Source organism: Scomber scombrus, chromosome 6, assembly GCF_963691925.1.
Source record: "Scomber scombrus chromosome 6, fScoSco1.1, whole genome shotgun sequence".
Lineage (NCBI taxonomy): Eukaryota > Metazoa > Chordata > Actinopteri > Scombriformes > Scombridae > Scomber > Scomber scombrus.
Window position 1 is genome coordinate 26,412,088 of NC_084975.1, and position 20,861 is coordinate 26,432,948.

Below are 20,861 nucleotides of genomic sequence, written 5' to 3' on the forward strand. Positions count from 1 at the left end.
ATGTGCAATTGTGGATATATTGTGTGTGTGCAGCTTTTACATCCACAAAGAGGGGCTGGGGCTGTAGGGGAAGGCATCTGCAACTTTTTATCAAAACTGATAGACGAAGAAACTTGCAATAAACACTAGTTTTCCTTTAAACAAGCTTTGACACATCCTGGACTTTTAGGGGGAAAAAACATGAATCTGATGTGATGATAGATGGCAAGCAAACTTATAATTGACAGGTTGGACTGCCACAAATTGGTATGTACAGTATGTGAGTGCAAAGTATTGGGTTCATTGTGCTTAAAGTTATTTACTAGGTGTTGCTGATTTCAAAAGCTATTTTATTTTTAATAAAAAAAGATAGATAGATACTGTTATTTTATCCATTATGCTATGACATTATGCTATGTCTTTGTTTTTTGTACTGGACTGCATTAAATGGTAGTACAACTGTCCTCTTTCCTATAACATGATACAAACACATGGTTGGCTTTATGTAAGTGACCCAAAATTAATCATAAAATTATCTCCAGCAGAGTGTCAATTTTTGCTACTTCAGCAGTGTTAAAGTTCACTTGTGATAATACCCAGTGAGCTGTGTTAGAGTTAGGGTTAGAGTTGGTTTCACAGTAGTAGCAGTTTTTATTAGAAGTCAAGTAATGTTTCTTAATTTAATAATGCAGTTAAAATCAAATTTTAAAAATGATGAAATACTGCCTTTTAACCTTTCTCCACATCACATTAATTTGTAATATTAACATTAATTTTGATTAAATATTTTAGGTTTTAGTCACAGGTGACACTGGTTGTTTTGTTGGTAAACCACTTTGTTCCACATTAAAATACAACTATAAGATGGATTTCCATTAAATTTGAAAATCCATACATTCATGTTGACCACAGGTGAGATTCTACTAATTCTCTAGTGATCCCTGATTTTTAATTAACAGGTCAAAATTTTGATTTGTACCATAGTTTATGATCAAATACCAACACAACTAATGACATTCCTATCAACCTTAGCTGTACTTGGTGTTTAATGACAATTACCAAAATAATTACCCCCCCCCCCCCAAAAAAAAAAAGAGAAAGTATTGTATTGACCTTCTAATTATGGAAAAAACTAAAAAAAATAGATTTTTGACAGGGCTAGCACTGTGCTAGCCTTGCTGCCCCTGACTGCACACCACTGTTTATAGGAGGTTGTGAGGATGTTAGCATCCTGACATTAGCATTTAGCCATATGCACCACTGTGTATAAATACAGCCTGACATAGCTGCTAGTATGGCTGTAGACATAAACTTACGACACAAGTCTGCACTGACCAGCCAACAACAGAATAACTATAGTTTGTATTTTATTATATAATTATGTTTTTATTGATTTTTCAGCTTCATTCCATTCAGCATTGCATTAAAACAATTGTTAAAACATACAGTATGTACCATGACTCTATAAATCTTAACAAAACAAAGTATTTAACTATGAACATTAGTTAACCTTACGGATCATTATAACTGGTCATCGCTTGATATTGTCTTCAAACTGTGTGTATTATGTGAATGAAATATGGCTGTCATTTGCAGTACATTACTACAGTATTAGATCAGAAGTGGGCCTGGAATGCTAGAAGATATCCATCATTGTACATGTAGATCTGCTTGTTGGTTGGGTTGTAGCTCAGACTGGCCACTCCTTTCGCTACCTTCTCTAGTGGCAGTGCCAGTGAGCTATCATCTTTGCCTGTCGCAGTATCGAAGGCGTAGAACACCTCCTCACGGTATTCATCTACATAACGAGTGGCATACAGCACACCACACACCATGAAGGCATTGCTCACTGCCTTCTTGAACAGCCTCGTCTCCCACGTCTGTGAAACATTGAGTGTCTCAGCTTCATTGTCCCATGCTAGCCGGCTCACCACTAGATTACCATGGTTACCAAGAGTAGCGTAGATGGCCCATAGTCCTGTCTCATCTGCCTCCACATCCACATCACTATGGGTACGACAGTCATAGTAACAATATGGGAACTTGTTGTTGAAACCCACACCGATACCTGGAAGTGTCACACGTTTGACGGTGTTGCTTTTCAGGTCATAGCGGCAAACATCTGCAGAGCGGTAGCAGTGATAGTACAATGCTTCACCATACAGGACAGCACTGGGACCCTCGATGGTATTAGCATGAGTGTACGATGGAGCAAAGGTGAAGTCCTTGTGGTTGACAGAGGCTATAAAGTCTTCATAAGTTTGGTATACGCGCAGGGTGTTGCCCCAGATGTGCTTGTTGAGTAGGGTTTGAACCCAGTAGCTGTTCTTCTGGCCCTCGCTTTCCATGTTAGCCTGTTTGCCCCATGAACCAGAGATGTAGCTCTTACCGTATGGAGTGACCTTAGTTACAACTGGTTCGCTGATGTTGGTGATCAGGCCCTTTAGGCAGTACCTGTGCTGGCCTGAAAACAATTAGGAAGATCAGGAGGTACAGTGCAGCCTAGAGTATACATGTTTCTGCTTTCCACACAGTTACTAGTACTAATAATAGTTCTTTAAGCTGCGGTCTTTCAAACTTTCACAAAATGTGTTTGCCTCTCCTTTTGTTTTTTTTCTTTTTCTTGAAACCCAAATGTTTTGGGTAATGTAAACAGGATGTATAATGTTGCCATACAGACTGTGAGTTAGCTAGTTAGCTGTACCTTGAGTGTTTTTGTTTTTTAGCCAGTATTTATTTAATTTTTGGCAAATATCCGTGTTGAAAAGTCATGCTTCATAAGCCACAAGCAGTTCCTGTTTTCAAGCAGTACAATACGAATTTACTCTCATAATTTTTTCCCCCTTAACAGCCCTTATATTCTGCACTTCCTCAGAGAGTCTACTTACTTCTTTGTAGATGTTGTAATAAAGGATTGAGTGTTCTCTTACACACATACTCACATTCACAAGACACACGCTTTCACACAGCAGACTTACCTCGGAAATCTTTGGGAATTGATTTGCAGGACTCAACGCTGTTCTTCAAGTAGCGCAGTGTCGCTTTTACAGACTTCATATTAATGATGTCTGCCACTTGCATCCTGTCTACATTTGTACGCAGTTTACCCACCTAACACACAAACACACACACACACACAGTGTTTCAATTACTAACAGTGACTGTATTAACAGTAATAATTTCTTGGAGCCTTACCTTGATTCTAACCAGTACATGCCTAGCCTTAATTTAATTTTAAACCAAGTCGTCACCCTAAAATGAATGACTGATGTTATGGGGACTTTCTTTTTTTTCCCAATTTGAAATGGGAATTCTGATTCTTAACTTAACATCCCCTGCACTACCACAATGTAGCATCTTATTTATATCATATTGTTACTCATTTAATACTGTACATCTTTAGTAATCATTAAGTGTCTTCACTGCATACTTAGCTGTACCTCTTTGGAGAGTTTCTGTGTTTGGGCATTGTTTAACTGGCTGTGGATGTCACTGACGTCTGTCTCCAGCTGGCTGAGCTCCTGGCCCAGCATACGCAGAGACAAGGCTGAATACAGGCCCTGATCATGCAGATACTGGTGAGGCTCCAGCCGAGCCGTCACATTCTTAATCACAGCCTCAATCTGAGGGAGACGCTCATGGGACAACTGCACCTGAGAGAAAACAGAAACTAATTTCAGTCATTTCATAATGACTGAATATGAAAACAAGACTAAGTTCAAAATAAGAACGTATGAAATTGTAATTATTATCACATTAGAATCAATCTAGGTAATTGCATGGCTTGGTTCTACAGAATCCACATTATCCATCGTTACAGTATATCCCTAAAATCAGTGGTGAAACTGGACTGGAATCGGTCAGTCTGAATGAAATAGTAGTGTCAGCGACTTTAGTTCTCACCTGTTCCTGCAGGTTGTTCAGAGAGCCTTCACAAGCTTCAACCTGCTGCAGCACGGCCTCGTACTTCACAGCAGGGAATGACCAAATAGCAGAGTTCACTTCACATGCACACGCATCGTTTTCCTTTTTGCCTGTCACACGCTGAGCCTGGCCATCACCCTGCATTCACACATTTATTTTTTTTTTGAAAACATCAACAAAACAAAATGTATAAAGAGACTAAAGAGAGAAAATATCAGTGTAACATCACAATGTCCTATGTCTTCTTATTTTATCCCTATTTTCACAGAGTAGACTAGTAGAACTCACAGTGGGTGCCAGTAGCAGGAGGAGCAGCAGCAGCATGATCAAAGCTGAAGAAGTGAGTAGTGGAGTGATGAGGAGAGAAGCTGTTATCGAAATCACTTCCACTCTTGTCCTCACTATGTAATATTCTCTGACTCGCCTTTGCTGACCTCTTGCCACTGATAAGTCACCACAGGCATTCAAAACTTTTCACACGGATGTGAAATAAACGTAAACGTGGAGTTTCAACACAGTTGGTCAGCACAGAAATTCCCATATTTCCTCTTTCCATTATGCAATGGTTGTTATTTCCTGTTTCAAATATCCTCTGCTGTGTTGCTTGATGTTAGTTTTCAATGTACAATTTATTCATTGTATTTATGAGATGTACTTTATGAGAAAACATTTCTTATAAAGCAGGTTTGTCAGGATATCTGGTCAGCTTTGCTGAATGGTAAATCCAGCACTTTTATTCCATCATTTAATTGAAAGACAGTTTTGGACATGTTAAGGTGGAGATATCAATCTGTAGTCCAAAAAAGGGCTAACCTGTTGTATTTGCTGCCTTTGTGTCCTTATACCCTGGAGGGAATACAAGGCTCAGCAGGACCCCATACCCCTGATGGCCCGGCCAGCACTTTACATGGCAGCTCTGCCAAAATTGGTGTATGAGAATAAATACAAATGGATAAAAAGATACATATATTTGCAACCCATTTACCATTTATCAAATCATATGTGTTTATTATTTAGCTAAATTCATACAGAGAGTTTGAAATGTATGATTGTCTTTAGCAAAAACTGCCACATGCACAATAATCAGCGATCGTGTAACAAAATGCAAGCACGGGATGTATTGACCTCTATCAAGTGTACTTCATTTTTACTTCAAAAAATACTCACCTAACATTTTGAATAGCTCTAGTTGTTGTACAAATGTTGCAAACGCTGCAATCTGAAATGGGCCCCGAATTGTATTTTGTACAGAGTGGTCACTTTCTGTTCCTGAACTATGAGGCTGAATACAATGTTTGTACAACAGTTAAATCCTCAAAACACAGGTTAGTATTAGATACTCCCTCATTTGACTTTCTTTCCCACCTTTCGGTCACAGCACTGTAGCCAAAATGTTCCAGTCTTTGTATATTTTTAAAAAGTGACTTTGTTGGTGACTACATTTTCTGCTTCTTTCCTGTAAAGCACTTTGTGACTCATTTGTTTGAAAAGCGAATGAATTTTCTTCTCCTTCTTCTTCAGTCTCTATAGACTGTGACCTTTGAATCCAACATCATTGTAGCATGTTTTCTCTTCATTGTGCTCTGTTACATTCATCTGGAACTTGCACTTAATAGTCACATTGTCAAAAAAGTTTTATACACACCATAAAAATGATGCAGCTTTGGGACAAGACCCAGACACCATTAATGGATTTAACACTGCAAAGACCCCGATATGATTATTCTCTAGGTTACCTAAGAGCATCTTGCCCACTGCACACATCCAAACCCTTCAAAGTTCTATTACTGAATTTGTTGTTTGTTATAAATACTTGAGACTTTGACTGGATGCCAAACGTACTTTCAGGGTCTATGTGGAAACCCTATCAAGCAAACCAAAGATCAAAATACGATTTGTATAGAAAAAAAACTTGCAACTGCGAGTTGCAAAACAATAGCGCAAGTACATTTTTGCCTTTGCTTGATTATGGTGATATTGTATACATACATGCCTCTCCCTCCACTCTAAAGCCTCTTGATTCTGTGTATCACATTGAACTTAGCTTTACAACAGGGGATACATTTCTTACTCACTTAATTACAAAACGGTGGGTTGTTCTGGCTTAACACACAGAAGGGAGCAGCATTGTATGTTGTCAGGTCTCAGGATATTTTAACATTATCTATATTATCTATATCTTTTATGCACAATGAACTTGGTAAACATGGTTTACCAGTGTTGGCAATCCTGCTTGCGCATGTTTCTATTAATGTGAATTATTTATTGTCTGTTTATCTACCTGTATGTTTAAAGTTCTTGCACAAAGGTCTCTCTTGAAAAAGAAAATCATATCTCAATGAGACTACCTGTTTAAATAAATGATTCAATAAAAAAAAAATTAGACAACTGAACAGTGCTGTAAAAACTTCAGTCAACCAAAATAGAAAATTATGGTCCAAACACCCGCAAAAATTCACTAAATGAGGCTTAAACGCTTCATAGTGCTCTTTCTGTTTTTTGTCTGTGTTCATCAACAAACGGCTGTAACAATATACATATATAAAATACTGATTAGTGCATCAGTAAGTACGTTTTGCTACTAATAATACTCCTGTACTTGCCCAAGTAAAATTTTTATGCTGAAGGTTTGCTAGTAATGGGGAATTTTATGTTTTATTTTAGTTAAGCATCTGAATTCTTACTGAATACTAGTATAGTACACAACAATGATGCAAATCAAAGTGCTTTACATAAACATAAAATGCAACAAGACAGGATATAAATGCAACACATGGCTACATAAAAAAGTTTTACGGTATCACTGTCAACATCTGCAATTATGTAATTTTCTTTCCTCATGTAAAAAAATCTGTGTTACTGAAACTTCAACCACAAGGAGGAAGTGATCTTGTGTCATGCATCATATGCACGCACACCAAAAATGCACACACATCTACTAACTTGTAGAGGTGCATCAGAGAGGGACTGTTCACAATTTAGGGGTTGCTGCAACAGTCAGACACATATTCAAACTGTGTTCAGAGACTGTTTCATTTAGCTTTACTCACTGATCCACCATGAAGCTGTGTGTGATCATCCCACTGTGTGCTCTGATCACTCTCACCCAACAGGTAAGAAAACACACAAGATTAATTAATCACCTTATATATTCACATTATTCTTTTGTGTTTTGCTATAATTTACCATAATAAAACTACTACCTCTTTCAAAAGTGTGTATTCATTACAAATAAATTCTCAATTTTCAACATGTCATTCAATAATATCTTTCATCAGGCGCCGACACAGGATCAGTGTTTGTGTGATTTGACTAACTCAGAAAAGGCGTTTCCACACGACAAACTCAGCACAGTGGAAGACAATGCATCCAAATGTAACAGCAACATCACTCCAAAGAAGGTAACTAATGTAATGTTTGCAAGTTTTATTTCCTAAACTATCCTGTAAAGACCATAACCTCACTCCCTCTCTCAGCTGTAAAAAACAAGCTTCTGTATGTATGTATGTGTTTTGAGTGATGTGTGAGCACAGTGTGTACCTGCTGTCTCTGCAGACTCTGGAGCTGGAAAGTTTGATGCTTGGTTTGGAGCGGCGTTTGCCCCAAATGGAGAAAGATCTATCCGTTCTGGAGAGGGAGGATGATGGTGAACTGTATGGAGTTCTCAGCCTGCTGGTGATAGAGAATGAACTCACTGAGATCAAGCAGCTCATGGACAAGCTCAACATGACCAGCCGGAGACACCAGCACCTCACCACTGACACCACGGAACAGGTAGAACCACACATGTAGACAATAATATATGAGAAAGAAGACTTACTGTCTCGTAGAATGACCACAATATACTGATGTTCTGGACAGTAATCTTTTGCAACAAGACGGTTTCAACCAGTTGATAATGTGGCAATTTTTCTTTAAGAGCAATAGAGGCCACTTTATCTTGCATGTTTATTTGAGACTAAATCAAAGCAGGATATACTTTAAGTGTGACAATGTCCACAGTTAGAGGATCACTAACATGCGAACACACCGAAGAGCGGCGGAAAGCGGAACTCCACAAAAATATCATTTTTCTGCGGCAGGGGGGCATGACCTTTCATTTCTGTTATTCTTTGTGCCGCGGCAATAAACAACTACCCAGGTGAACCAGTAACATAGCTGACATATCTGAAGTCAAATAGGTTGCCAAGATATGTCATCCCACTAAACTTTATTTTTTCAGTGGAAAATGAATTCTTATAACTAATATAAATCCTTGATAAGAGATTATTTGCACCATCTTTCTGTTGCTCTGGTGTATTTGAGGAGTAAAAGGCTCTGCCTGTCTGTGCGTGCATCACAGACCGGGTAGTGACCTACATGGCTGACAAAAACAGCCTGTTTCATCACTTGTGCAGAAAAAATATCCAAATATTGACCCCCATGCAGCTCTAACATCTCAGTTGAAACTCAGCAGTCACACCAAGCAGACATCTCTAAACCTGTATAACGCGTTGTTGTACAGTAGTCTATGTGATGTGCAGAAACAGACACAATACATTTATCTTTCATTGTAAAATGTGTTTCAGACAGGAATACATTTTATTGAAACATACTTCACACATCAGACAACTCTGTGTATTGATTGGCTGCAGGTTTTTTCTCGCCGCAAAAAGTTAAACTATTCTAAAAAATGTTTGGCCGCACTTTGCTGCAGATGGCAGCTCATGGCGAAGTGCAGCCGTCACAGGTTTACCGAGAGATTACATTGCAATTTGCCACAGGCCACTTTTCGCTGGTGTTCGGTGTGTTCACAGCATAGAGCTCAGGTAGCTTAATAACCACTTCATAACCACTTTTGTACAGGGTTGCTAACATTGTTAACTACTTATGAATTCACATTCTGTACAGTTGAAACAGCATTATCAAGCTTCAGTATGTTTTTCTATATGAACTATTTGAACTAAATGAAACCTCCATTAATTGATTTTTTTACTGCTTGGGGCCTCTGTGGTCCTGCTTGACACTCCCACCGCAATGGGGGTATGACTAATAGCAATATTTTACTATTAGTCATACTTCAGTCAGTTATTATTTTCATTGTTACTGTTATTTTGCTGTTTATTGTCCTTCTCTGTGTGTCTTTCTCCCCTTTCTTCTTCTTCTCTCAACCCAACCGGTCAAGGCTAATGGCCGCCCACTTAGGGCCCAGTTCCACTTGAGGTTTCCTCCTGTTAAAAGGAAGTTTGTCATGGCTGGTGTCAACAAGTGCTTGCTCATGGAGGAATGCTAGGTCTCTGTAAACTAAAGACTACAGTAGTTTGAAGCATGCTTGTTATGTGTTGCACATGCAAACACCATAACCTGGTTTCAGAAACCTGTAAAAAATGCTACATAGAGTAGTCCAGGAAACTGTAGCATTTAAACACTGTATCAAGGTTTTACCATTTTGTAGAGAAGTGTATGGCAGACTATCAGATTATCAGATTATCAGAAATCTGGATACTGTAAGAATCATGTAAACCTGGATAACAGGTCTCTCATGTTCCATATAAATATAGACTAGATACACTACATTTTGCTGCAGCCCACTGCTGCTGGAAATGAGGATGATAAGGTAAACAATGTTAGAACAGTAGCTAGGGCTGAGAGGAACTGCAGAATTGAGCCATCATTCTTTACACAGTGAATTTCAGTGATCAGTTGTTGATGTAAAAAAAAAAGAAAAGAAAAAAAGATCAGTCCAACTTAAACGTCTTTAACCTGAAAAAAATCTCACATTTAGCTCAGATACAGCATTTTTCACCAAATATTGTGATGTCTGCTCTCAGCTGGAGGACTTGAGAGTGAAGATGGCAGAGCTGCAGGAGTACGACACCCTGCAGGTGGTGAAGAGACAACAAGCTAACCAGCGTCTGAAGAGAGACCTGGACCAGTGCAAGAATGAACATCACCCCACTCCCCATCCCACTCAGCCCCCACAAGGTATCACCCCAAATCTGCACAACACACAACAGTTTTTAACATTTTTGTTTCAGTTGTCTTTAACTTCCACTGGAAACCATAGAATAGTTGAAAAGAAGTGTAGGATAAGTTATGTAGGATGTTTCAATCTTTTCATTTCACATTTTGCCATCAGGTATCTGTCCCCACGGCAAGTTTGTGAACATTACTGGCCCCGGGGTCTACACAGCAGGAGAGTATCCAGGCTCCTACAAGTACGGAGCTTGGGGTCGTGATCCCAAACCAGCGGTAGGAAAGGAGAACTGGTACTGGCTGGTAATGTTGACCTCCAGCAACAGATACTCCAACTACGTCCGTCTCTACTCCAGCCTGAGCTCTCTGATTGTCGGAGTAAGCGTCCCAGGTATGGAACTATTATGTACTGAAGACTAAAAGAAACAATTCCAAAAAGTCTTTACCTGATTTTTTAAGGGGAAAAACTGTACTGGGTACTTATTCTGAGGAGCATATACTGCTCTAGTGAGTATTTATAACTGCAGAATGGACATTAAGAACAATGACTGATGGAGCTCTACTTTTGGAGACTTGACATTTAACCATTGACTTCAGCTCAGTGACAGTTTAGTGGGCCTGAAGAAAGGAGAAAACCTAATCTGCCACATTATTATTACATTTACTCTCTTCCAGGTAATGTACAGATCCACTCATCTAACCCAACTACCAACACTGTCCAGGGACCAAATGTTGTGCTGTATGGAGATGCCTTGTACTACAACTGTTACAACAAGTATGATGTCTGTCGATTCAACCTCTCCACCAAAACTGTTACAACCATGCAGTTACCCAAAGGCACCAGGTTCACTGCTTCACTTTGTCTTTTACCTCATTATTTTAACTGCCGATGCCAGAATAAATACTTGTATTAATGGCATTTATAACATATTTGTGTGAACATGTTTTTTAATAACAACATATTTATTAATATTAAGTAGAGTGCATCACTCAGTGTATGTGCAAAAGATCATAAATATGATTATGAAAGTGTAAAATCAGAGAATTAAAAAAACGTTTCTAAACATCATGACTGTCCTGTATTTTCTTCAGATTTAACTCCAAAGGTAACTTCTGCCATCTTGATGAGTGCTACCTATATACTGACCTGGACCTGGCAACAGATGAGTCTGGTGTTTGGGTGATCTACACCACGTCCCAGGACTTTGGCAACCTGGTTCTATCTAAGGTAGAAGAAGGTGAGCAACCCAAGCTCAACCAAACCTGGCACACCTCAGTCTACAAGCAGGCAGTGACCAACACTTTCATGGCCTGTGGCGTGCTCTATGCCACGCGCTACGTCAACAAAGAAGTGGAGGAGATCTTCTATTCGTTTGACACCTCGACAGGGGTGGAGAAGTTCGACATTGGTATCTTCATCAGGAAGATGTCTCCCAACATTTACTCCCTGAACTACAGCCCTGTGGACCAGATGCTGCATGCCTACTGTGACTCCTTCATGGTCTCCTATGAAGTTTTGTTTGAGTAAATGGGGATCATGAACATCAACCTGTAAAATCCATTATTGATATCATGTCACAAACAATAGCATGAACAAGTAACAATAAATAAACAAATAAAGACTGATCCTTAATAAAAGTTGTGGGGAAAACATTGAGGGGTTTGGAGTCACCTTTACACCTTTGGAGTCAAATTACAAACATTTTCAATTATTTCAATCACTGTTAAGCAGTTGTCAGTGAAACTCAACACCCTCTCACATCTCACATTAAACACCTACCAGGAAAGAAAAGGGTTATTTCCTCTTAGCTGCCAATAGGCAGAAACTTAACATGAACTGAAAATATGGCAAAGAAGAATGAGGGATGCTTTATCTAACTGTATTTGTTCTTTGTTTGTTCAAGCTAAAGATATGGAGGAGTTGTTTAAATCATGTTCAAACTAAAACAATATGAAACAATCCAAACAAGAAAAAAAGAACAATCATAATGGCACTTTAGAAGAAGAATAGTAGTAGTACACATGAACCAATATCATTATACCAATATGAGCTCATAGGAGCTGTCGACTTTCACAAATCGCTACCAAACTTCACTATTTATAAGCCTTGAATAGGGAGCAGGAAAGGGCTTTGTTTTCATGTACAGAGTGAAGATGTGGGGCCAGGGACAGAAGTGCAAATCATAGTGAGGGGGTTCTGCAAGGATGAGCATAGGTTGACAATACTGTACAGCACTTCAAAAAAGGGACAAAGTACATTCAAATAGGTTGTATTTATTTATATTTTTGTGCATCTGCATGATGAAAAGTTATACTTCATAAGTTACTAGCAGTAGCTGGTAGCACTACATAAGAGCTTATTTCTATGTAGTAATATCTGTGGATGTACAGAAAACTATGACTGGATGAGTTTTGATACAAAGGAATACATGTAACCATGATGACATTACAGCATTACTCCTGAGCAGATTTATTCATGTGGGGATACTGCTATTACTAGAAAATAGTCTATTGGCAAATTGTTGATGCTAAATTAGCATCATAGCACCTGTTTTGTTTCCACATCAATCAGGCTCAAATTAAATTCCTCTCCTTTTTTTGTCATATGGATGCACCTTACAATGCAACCCTATTGTCTAAGAAACAGGTATTTCTACAAACTAGCAAAAGCCCCTTCATTTACACATTTACATTTAAAATCACTTGCTATGTACGGAAGGAATTTAGTCCATAATTACATCCATACAGGATGTGAGTGTTGGGTTCATTGTGCTTAAAGGTATTTACTAGGTGTTGCTGATTTCAAAAACAATTTTTATTATTAATTAAGATAGATAGATAGATAGATAGATAGATAGATAGATAGATAGATAGATAGATAGATAGATAGATAGATAGATAGATAGATAGATAGATAGATAGATAGATAGATAGATAGATAGATAGATAGATAGATAGATAGATAGATAGATAGATAGATAGATAGATAGCTTTGCAGTTCCCTCTGGTGGTAGCAAAGTGTCAATTCTTCCTACTTCAGCAGTGTGAAAGTTCACTTGTGATAATACTCAATCAGTGAGCTGGGTTAGGTTCAGGCTTGCTTTCAGTCATGGGTGACACTGGTTGTTTTGTTGGAAAACCACTTTGTTCCACATTAAAATACAACTATAAGATGGATTTCCATGAAATTTGATCCATACATTCATGTGGACCACAGGTGAGATTCTACTTATTCTCTAGTGATCCCTGAGTTTTAATTATCAGGTCAAAATTTTAATTTGTACAATAGTTTATGATCAAATACCAACACAACTAATGACATTCCTATCAACCTCAGCTGTACTTGGTGTTAAGCGATAACTAGCAAACATTCATTTACTGACTCATGTTAAGTTGTAAGATCATTCATTGTTGGCATTGTGAGCATGTTTGCATCCTGACATTAGCATTTAACCCAAAGCACCACTGTGTGTAAATTTAGCCTGACAGAGCTGTTAGTATGGCTGTAGACAAAAACCTACGACACAAGTCTGCACTGACCAGCCAACAACAGAATAACTATATTCTATATAATAACTATAGTTTGTACTTTATTATATTATTAGGTTTTTATTGATTTTTCAGCTTCATTCCATTCAGCATTGCATTAAAACATTTATTAAAACATACAGTATGTACCATGACTCTATAAATCTTAACAAAACAAAATATTTAATCATAAATCATTTAATCAATAATCTTATGGATCATTATAATTGGTAATTGCTTGATATTTTCTTTAAGCTGTGTGTGCTATGTAAATCAAACTTGCTATTTGGAAATTGCAGTAAATAACAACAGCATTATATCAGAAGTTGGCCTGGTATGCTAGAAGATATCCATCATTGTACATGTAGATCTGATTGTTGGTTGGGTTGTAGCTCAGACTGGCCACTCCTTTCGCTACCTTCTCTAGTGGCAGTGCCAGTGAGCTGTCATGTTTGCCTGTCGCAGTATCGAAGGCGTAGAACACCTCCTCACGGTATTCATCTACATAACGAGTGGCATACAGCACACCACACACCATGAAGGCATTGCTCACTGCCTTCTTGAACAGCCTCGTCTCCCATGTCTGTGAGACATTGAGTGTCTCAGCCTCATTGTCCCATGCTAGCCGGCTCACCACTAGATTACCATGATTACCAACAGTAGCATAGATGGCCCATAGTCCTGTCTCATCTGCCTCCACATCCACATCACTATGGGTACGACAGTCATAGTAACAATATGGGAACTTGTTGTTGAAACCCACACCGATACCTGGAAGTGTCACACGTTTGACGGCGTTGCTGTTCATGTCATAGCGGCAAACATCTGCAGAGCGGTAGCAGTGATAGTACAATGCTTCACCATACAGGACAGCACTGGGACCCTCGATGGCATCAGCATGACTATAGGATGAAGCGAAGGTGAAGTCCTTGTAGTTGGTAGAGGCCATGAAGTCTTCGTAAGTTTGGTATACGCGCAGGGTGTTGCCCAAAATGTGGCTGCTGAGTAGAGTCTGGACCCAGTAGCTGTTCTTCTGGCCCTCACTGTCTATCTGGGCCTGTTTGCCCCACGAGCCAGAAATGTAGCTCTTACCGTGTGGACTGACCTTAGTCATGACTGGGTCGCTGATGTCCGTGATCAGGCCCTTGAAACAAAGCTTTTGTATGCCTGGAAACAATGAGGAAGATAAAGGAATGTATAGTACACCCTTAGAACATCTACATCTCTGTTTTTTTCTTACACAGTTTCACACATAAGATGGAAATGTATGGAAGCATCTCTGGTCCAAAATTCTGGATTTATGCACATTTTTATTTAAACCTCAAATACAAGGAAAATGTGTCTTCTCTTTGTAAACCAATTATATTTTAATAAATCCTTAACAATATTGGGAAAATCTGTTGCCAAACTAAGTTGAACATTATTTAATTGGAATTACATATTAAGAACTATTCGTCTTGTACCTTCAACTTTCAATTGTTTCAAAGATGACTCATTTTTTCAGACACAAAAGATCATGTTATATTAACAATTTGAAACCCAGCACTGTTTTTTGTGCAGCATTCACTCCCCTTACTTTCAGGTGTATGGCAGTTTAGGTAACACATTGCCTATACTTGTGAAGGAATAGATAGAGGTGAGTTTAACTGTTCACTACAGATGTGAGAACCATGTTGTTACTCATAAACTGGGGTCTGTCAGAAACTTATTGATAGTTTTAAATCCCAGGAAGTTTATTTTCCTGCATTTGTCTGCCATTTTTTTAAAATGTCTTTTTGTTATGGAATTTAAATATTTTGAGACACAGAAGTACAATATGGGAGACATGAAGACAATTAGCTAGGTAGCATTACCTGTTATTTAAGCTTGTATTTGTTCATATTTTTGTGCATCTGCATGATGAAAAGTCATGCTTCATAAGCTATTAGCATTAGATGTTAGCAATGCTTAGTATCTTATTTCACAATATCTGTGGATGTATATAAAACCATGACTGGATACGTTTTGATACAAAAGAAAACATGTAATCATGATGACAATAAGGCATTATTACTGAGCAGATGTATTCATGTGGAGATACTGCTATTACTAGAAAAGAGACTATTGGCAAATCGATGATGCTAAATGAGCTTCACAATCAGACTCAAATTTAACTCCTATCCATTTTTTTCTAGTCATATGGGTGCACCTTACAATGCAACCCTATTGTTTGAGAGCAGGTATTTCTACCAGCTAGCAATAGCAACTTAACTTACATTTAAAATCACTTTCTGTGTATGGAAGGAATTGAGTTCATTGAGTTACATTTTTGAAGAATTTTGATCTAACAATCCCTCCATATATCTATTTCATGGTACAACAATACTGTATTTTAATTATTTTTTGTTATTTAACTGAGAAGCTGTTAAATTATACTGGTAATGTTTATTCTTTTATATTTTAATATCACTTGGCAAAATGCTTTATTTTGCTGGATATAATGCACACGTTTCTTCAGAGTGTCCACTTACTTCTTCATAGTTATTGTAATAAATGAGTGACACACACACACACAGCAGACCTACCTCGGAAGTCTGTGGGAATTGATTTGCAGGACTCAACACCATTCTTCAAGTGACGCAGTGTCTCTTTTACAGTCTTCAAATTAATTGTATCTGCCATTTTCATCCTGTCTACATTCATACGCAGTCTACCCACCTGACACACAAACACACACACACACACACACACACACACACACACACACACACACACACACACACACACACACACACACACAATACATATTTATGACACTTATCATTCTTTAGTCTACCAAACTGTACCATCTTATTTATATCATATTGTTCTTGTCATGTTACTCATTTAATATTGTACATCTTTAGTAATCATTAAGTGTCTTCACTGCATACTTAGCTGTACCTCTTTGGAGAGTTTCTGTGTTTGGGCATTGTTTAACTGGCTGTGGATGTCACTGACATCTGTCTCCAGCTGGCTGAGCTCCTGGCCCAGCATACGCAGAGACAATGCTGTGTACAGGCCCTGATCATGCAGATACTGGTGAGGCTCCAGCCGAGCCGTCACATTCTTAATCACAGCCTCAATCTGCGGGAGACGCTCATGGGACAACTGCACCTGAGAGAAAACAGAAACTCATTTCAGTCATTTCATAATGACTGAATATGAAAACAAGACTCTAAGTTCAAAATAAGAACATATGAAATTGTAATTGTTATCACATTAGCATCAATCTAGATAACTGCATGGCTCGGTTCTACAGTAACCACATTGTCAGCGACTTTAGTTCTCACCTGTTCCTGCAGGTTGTTCAGAGAGCCTTCACAAGTTTCAACTTGCTGCAGCACGGCCTCGTACTTCACAGCAGGGAATGACCACATGGTGGAGTTCACCTCACATGCACACACATCGTTTTTCTTTTTGCCCGCCACCCGCTGAGCCTGGCCATCACCCTGCATTCACACATATATTTAAAAATGAATGGAGAGACTAACAAAATAAAATAAAATAAAGAAACCATAAAGAAAATGTGATGTCATCAAATGCTACATCTTCATTTATTCCTATTTTCTCAAAGTAGACTAATAGAAGTGTAACTCACAGTGGATGCCAGCAGCAGAAGGAGCAGCAGCAGCATGATCAGAGCTGGAGAAGTGAACAGTGACTTGGTGAGGAGAGAAGCTCTTACTGAGATCACCACCTCTCTCTCTAACACACTCTGAGACAAAATTACATCAAACACACACACACATTGTGCTGACTTGGTTCTCTTCACCAATGAGTCACTCACCACAGACACTTCAAACCGCTCATGTGGACATGACACTCTATATATGGTCAAATGTGGAATGTTTCAATAGTTGCGTTTATGATTATTCTGATTTTAACCAAAGTGAATTACAAGTGGTTGTTTTAGGTGTTATATCATATTTTTGAGAGTTCTGTTTGAAAAGCAGGTCAACGCCAAAGCAGTGTGAAATGAGCAAGAAACTTGAGCGATATTGACAAGGAAAAACTCCTCTTTAGTGTTGAGGGAGGGAGAGAGGAGAGAGAAGAGAGACGCACAATGACAAACTACACTGGAAATAATAGGAGTATGAATGATATGGTGACAGCAAGACCGAGATGTCATGGGACCTAGACATCCATAGATAGATAGATAGATAGATAGATAGATAGATAGATAGATAGATAGATAGATAGATAGATAGATAGATAGATAGATAGATAGATAGATAGATAGATAGATAGATAGATAGATAGATAGATAGATAGATAGATAGATAGATAGATAGATAGATAGATAGATAGATAGATAGATAGATAGACAAAAAACCCTAAAAGTTATAAAACTAAGCAAAAATTATACAAGAAAAGTATATTATATTAAGAAGAGGAAAGACTTTTCAGCATTATTGCAGAGCCACGTCACTATCTAATGATGTTATCATTGTAGAGTCTGATGGCTATAGGTACAAAGGACCTCCTGAACCGCTCTGTCTTACAGCACAGTGAGATGAGCCTCCCACTGCCAGAATTGCTCTCCTGCACTTTGAAGTACAGAGGGTGTTTGGGGTTGTTCATTATGGCTTTTACCTTTGCACCTGTAGCCCTTTCTACAGCCTTCCCCAATGTCTCTAAACTGTGAGTGCCAAGCACCGAGCCTGCCTTCCTCACAAGCTTATCCAGCCGACTACAGCACAGAACAGGACACTGGCCACCACTGACTGATAAAACATATGCAGCATTTCATTACATACATCAAATGACCTCAGTCTGCGGAGGAAGAAGGGGTGGCTCTGCCCCTTGCGGTACACTGCATCCATGTTAGTGGACCAGTCCAGCTTATTATCCAGGTTTACACCTAGATACGTTCTGCAGAAGTCCACCATGAGGTCCTGGACGTCATGGGACCCACACATCCACCAGGACCCAGACATTGATGCATCCACCTGTGAAATGAGAGAGCACAAAGAACTCCGGGGAAGAAGTTTAAGTTAGTGAATGCATTGATAGTGCATGTATGTAAATGGAGAGAGAGAGAGAGAGAGAAGAGAAGAGAGAGAGAGAGAGAGAGAGAGAGAGAGAGAGAGAGAGAGAGAGAGAGAGAGAGAGAGAGAGAGAGAGAGAGAGAGAGAGAGAGAGAGAACTCAGTGTATCATGGGAAGTACCCTGTAAAGCAGAGGGCGATAAGACCATTTTTAACTATTTATTTTTGAAGTGTAACTAATATAATAAGTGTTAACTAATCAAGATAGTCACTTGATTCAACAAACAGGAGTTGTAATACTTTTGAAATCTTAACATGTGATTTATTACAAATAAATAAAAATGTTTGTGTTCTTCAGTGTAGGGATGCCGAAATAAACACTTTTCACTCTCTATTTACCACCATGATGGTTTAAGCCAATAAAATATTAATGTTTTGTAACACAGAGAGACAGAGAGAGAGAGAGAGAGAGAGAGAGAGAGAGAGAGAGAGAGAGAGAGAGAGAGAGAGAGAGAGAGAGAGAGAGAGAGAGAGAGAGAGAGAGAGGGCGAGAGAGAGAGAGAGAGAGAGAGGTCCTGTTGGATACAGAATGCAACTGTTTCTTTACTCAAGTTGAACTTAAAAGAACTTACACTTAAATTCAATCTCCCAAAACAAAAATTTACTGAAGCTTCTCGGCTTGAAATGTGGGGTTTTCTAACCCTAACCCAAAAGGGGAAAACGCACAGGTTTATGATTAGAGATGTGTCTTTAGATAATTTTTCTTCTTAATGACACTTCAAAAAAGTTTTGAATCAATCACTTAGTAATTCAGTCTCTAGTGAGAAAAAGATATAATATAGGGATAAACATTACAAAATGCTGCAGTCTGGATCGGTCAGTGGATTTTTTCACTTTGTGCAGAGTGGTCACTTTCTGTTCCTGAATTGCTAGCCTCAATAAAGTATTTATGTTACAATGTCTTCAGTTTGGATACAGTATGTGCATCTCTTTAAATCTACAAACCACATTAGTCATCGATACTCTTCATCATTTAGACTTCTTTCACATGTTGTTGTCACAGCACTGCAGACTGAATGACTTCCTCCAGTACCTCCAGAGACATTCACTTTTGGCTTTATTAGAATCAGAAATATAATTAAAGTATTAAAGATAAAAGATAAGAACTCTGGCTCTTGTGACTAATATATTATATTACATGTTTAATACTGATTTTTAATACTAAGCAGCATTTTACTGTTGCACTGCAGGTGATCAAGATTGAGATCATTTCAAATGCATTGTGCACAATTAGATTGGTTGATCCAGTGGTTCCTACAGAGGGTCACAATGTATTTATTTTGGGAGGAAAGATAGAAAACACAAGTTTAGTAACAATTCACAAACAGTGACTTTATATCGTCAGCTAGAATTTTCTCATATCCAGACTGCTTAACACCAGAAGTATTTCCAAAGAGAGCTAGATGAATTGAATGTAAAAGGAGTGAAACTTTTCAGCTAGATTTAGAATCACCCAATTAACTGCAATAATCTTACACAATTCAAAACTGTCCATATATAGGTCTAACACAATTTGCAGCTCTTCAAAAAGTTGATTCTGCTCAAGAAACAATCATCTTGAAAACACTTGTAATACAGTCTTCCTGAAAACAAGCCTTTTCACATATTTTGCTCAATAAAACCTCAATCATTTACGGAAACATAACCAAGTGAGGTTATTTCTTACAACAACCCTAACTCAGTTGGCTCAAATATGGAGAAATGCTCCATCAAATAATGAGCTGAATTCATTCATTCATGAATGTATGAATATATGCATGAAACTTGGAAGGACAAAATGTCATTAAATAAGACTACAATTGCCTGTATTACATGTTTAGACACATTGGCACCCACATTCTCTACACAATCAACTTCACCCTTTTTTAAATTTTATTTATTTATTTATTTTCCCTCTTTTTAATAGTTTTTTCGTACAGCTTCAGTTATGACATTTCACCAAAATAATTATTCATACATGAGTAGGTACTCCCCCCCCCTTCCCACCCTGCACATACCCAAGGACAATGCCATCATGGAGATAAATGAATTGAAAAAATGAAAGTAAATAAGATAACATTTAACTTTCTGTAAAGTCTGACACTTAACCCCAAATTGCTCCCGTTGCTGCGCCAACAGTGTTCATTCTCCCTTTTAAGTCGCTTTGGATAAAAGCATCTGCTAAATGTAAATGTTTATTTTAATGCACAGTAATGCTATTATTGCATTCAACTCTGCCAGTCTGAGTCTCTTTCCAATTCTTTTGTTATATTTGATGTTGTGGAACTACCACAACAGTACACAGCTGTCCCAACAACTGTTAACCTTCTAGGCAGCCACAATGGCCAAACAAGGAGTGTGTGATGTTCTAGTTCCGGGGTAGTAGAAAGATGTGAAGGAATGAACAAATTTTAGGGTCACACCAAGC

The 20,861-nt window shown here is 38.3% G+C and overlaps 3 protein-coding genes across 3 annotated transcripts; 1 reads left to right on the top strand and 2 right to left on the bottom strand.

Moving 5' to 3' along the window:
* Positions 1-1,333: 1,333 nt before the first annotated feature.
* On the bottom strand, positions 1,334-4,314 carry si:ch211-194m7.4 (olfactomedin). The gene is made up of 5 exons (XM_062420956.1): positions 4,192-4,314; positions 3,883-4,041; positions 3,420-3,632; positions 2,958-3,090; positions 1,334-2,443 (listed from the first exon to the last, which is right to left on the bottom strand). The coding sequence occupies exons 1-5, from the start codon at positions 4,225-4,227 to the stop codon at positions 1,596-1,598; spliced, it is 1,389 nt and encodes a 462-aa protein (XP_062276940.1). The 5' UTR covers positions 4,228-4,314; the 3' UTR covers positions 1,334-1,595.
* A 2,644-nt stretch (positions 4,315-6,958) lies between these two features.
* LOC133982302 (olfactomedin-4-like) lies at positions 6,959-11,480 on the top strand. The gene is made up of 7 exons (XM_062421282.1): positions 6,959-7,016; positions 7,182-7,304; positions 7,459-7,677; positions 9,714-9,867; positions 10,022-10,249; positions 10,534-10,702; positions 10,951-11,480. Exons 1-7 carry the CDS (start codon positions 6,963-6,965, stop codon positions 11,384-11,386), a joined length of 1,383 nt encoding a protein of 460 aa, XP_062277266.1. The 5' UTR covers positions 6,959-6,962; the 3' UTR covers positions 11,387-11,480.
* A 2,225-nt stretch (positions 11,481-13,705) lies between these two features.
* On the bottom strand, positions 13,706-18,799 carry LOC133982516 (olfactomedin-like). The gene is made up of 8 exons (XM_062421571.1): positions 18,794-18,799; positions 18,175-18,356; positions 17,910-18,097; positions 17,006-17,049; positions 16,698-16,856; positions 16,309-16,521; positions 15,951-16,083; positions 13,706-14,553 (listed from the first exon to the last, which is right to left on the bottom strand). Exons 1-8 carry the CDS (start codon positions 18,797-18,799, stop codon positions 13,706-13,708), a joined length of 1,773 nt encoding a protein of 590 aa, XP_062277555.1.
* Positions 18,800-20,861: the final 2,062 nt, after the last annotated feature.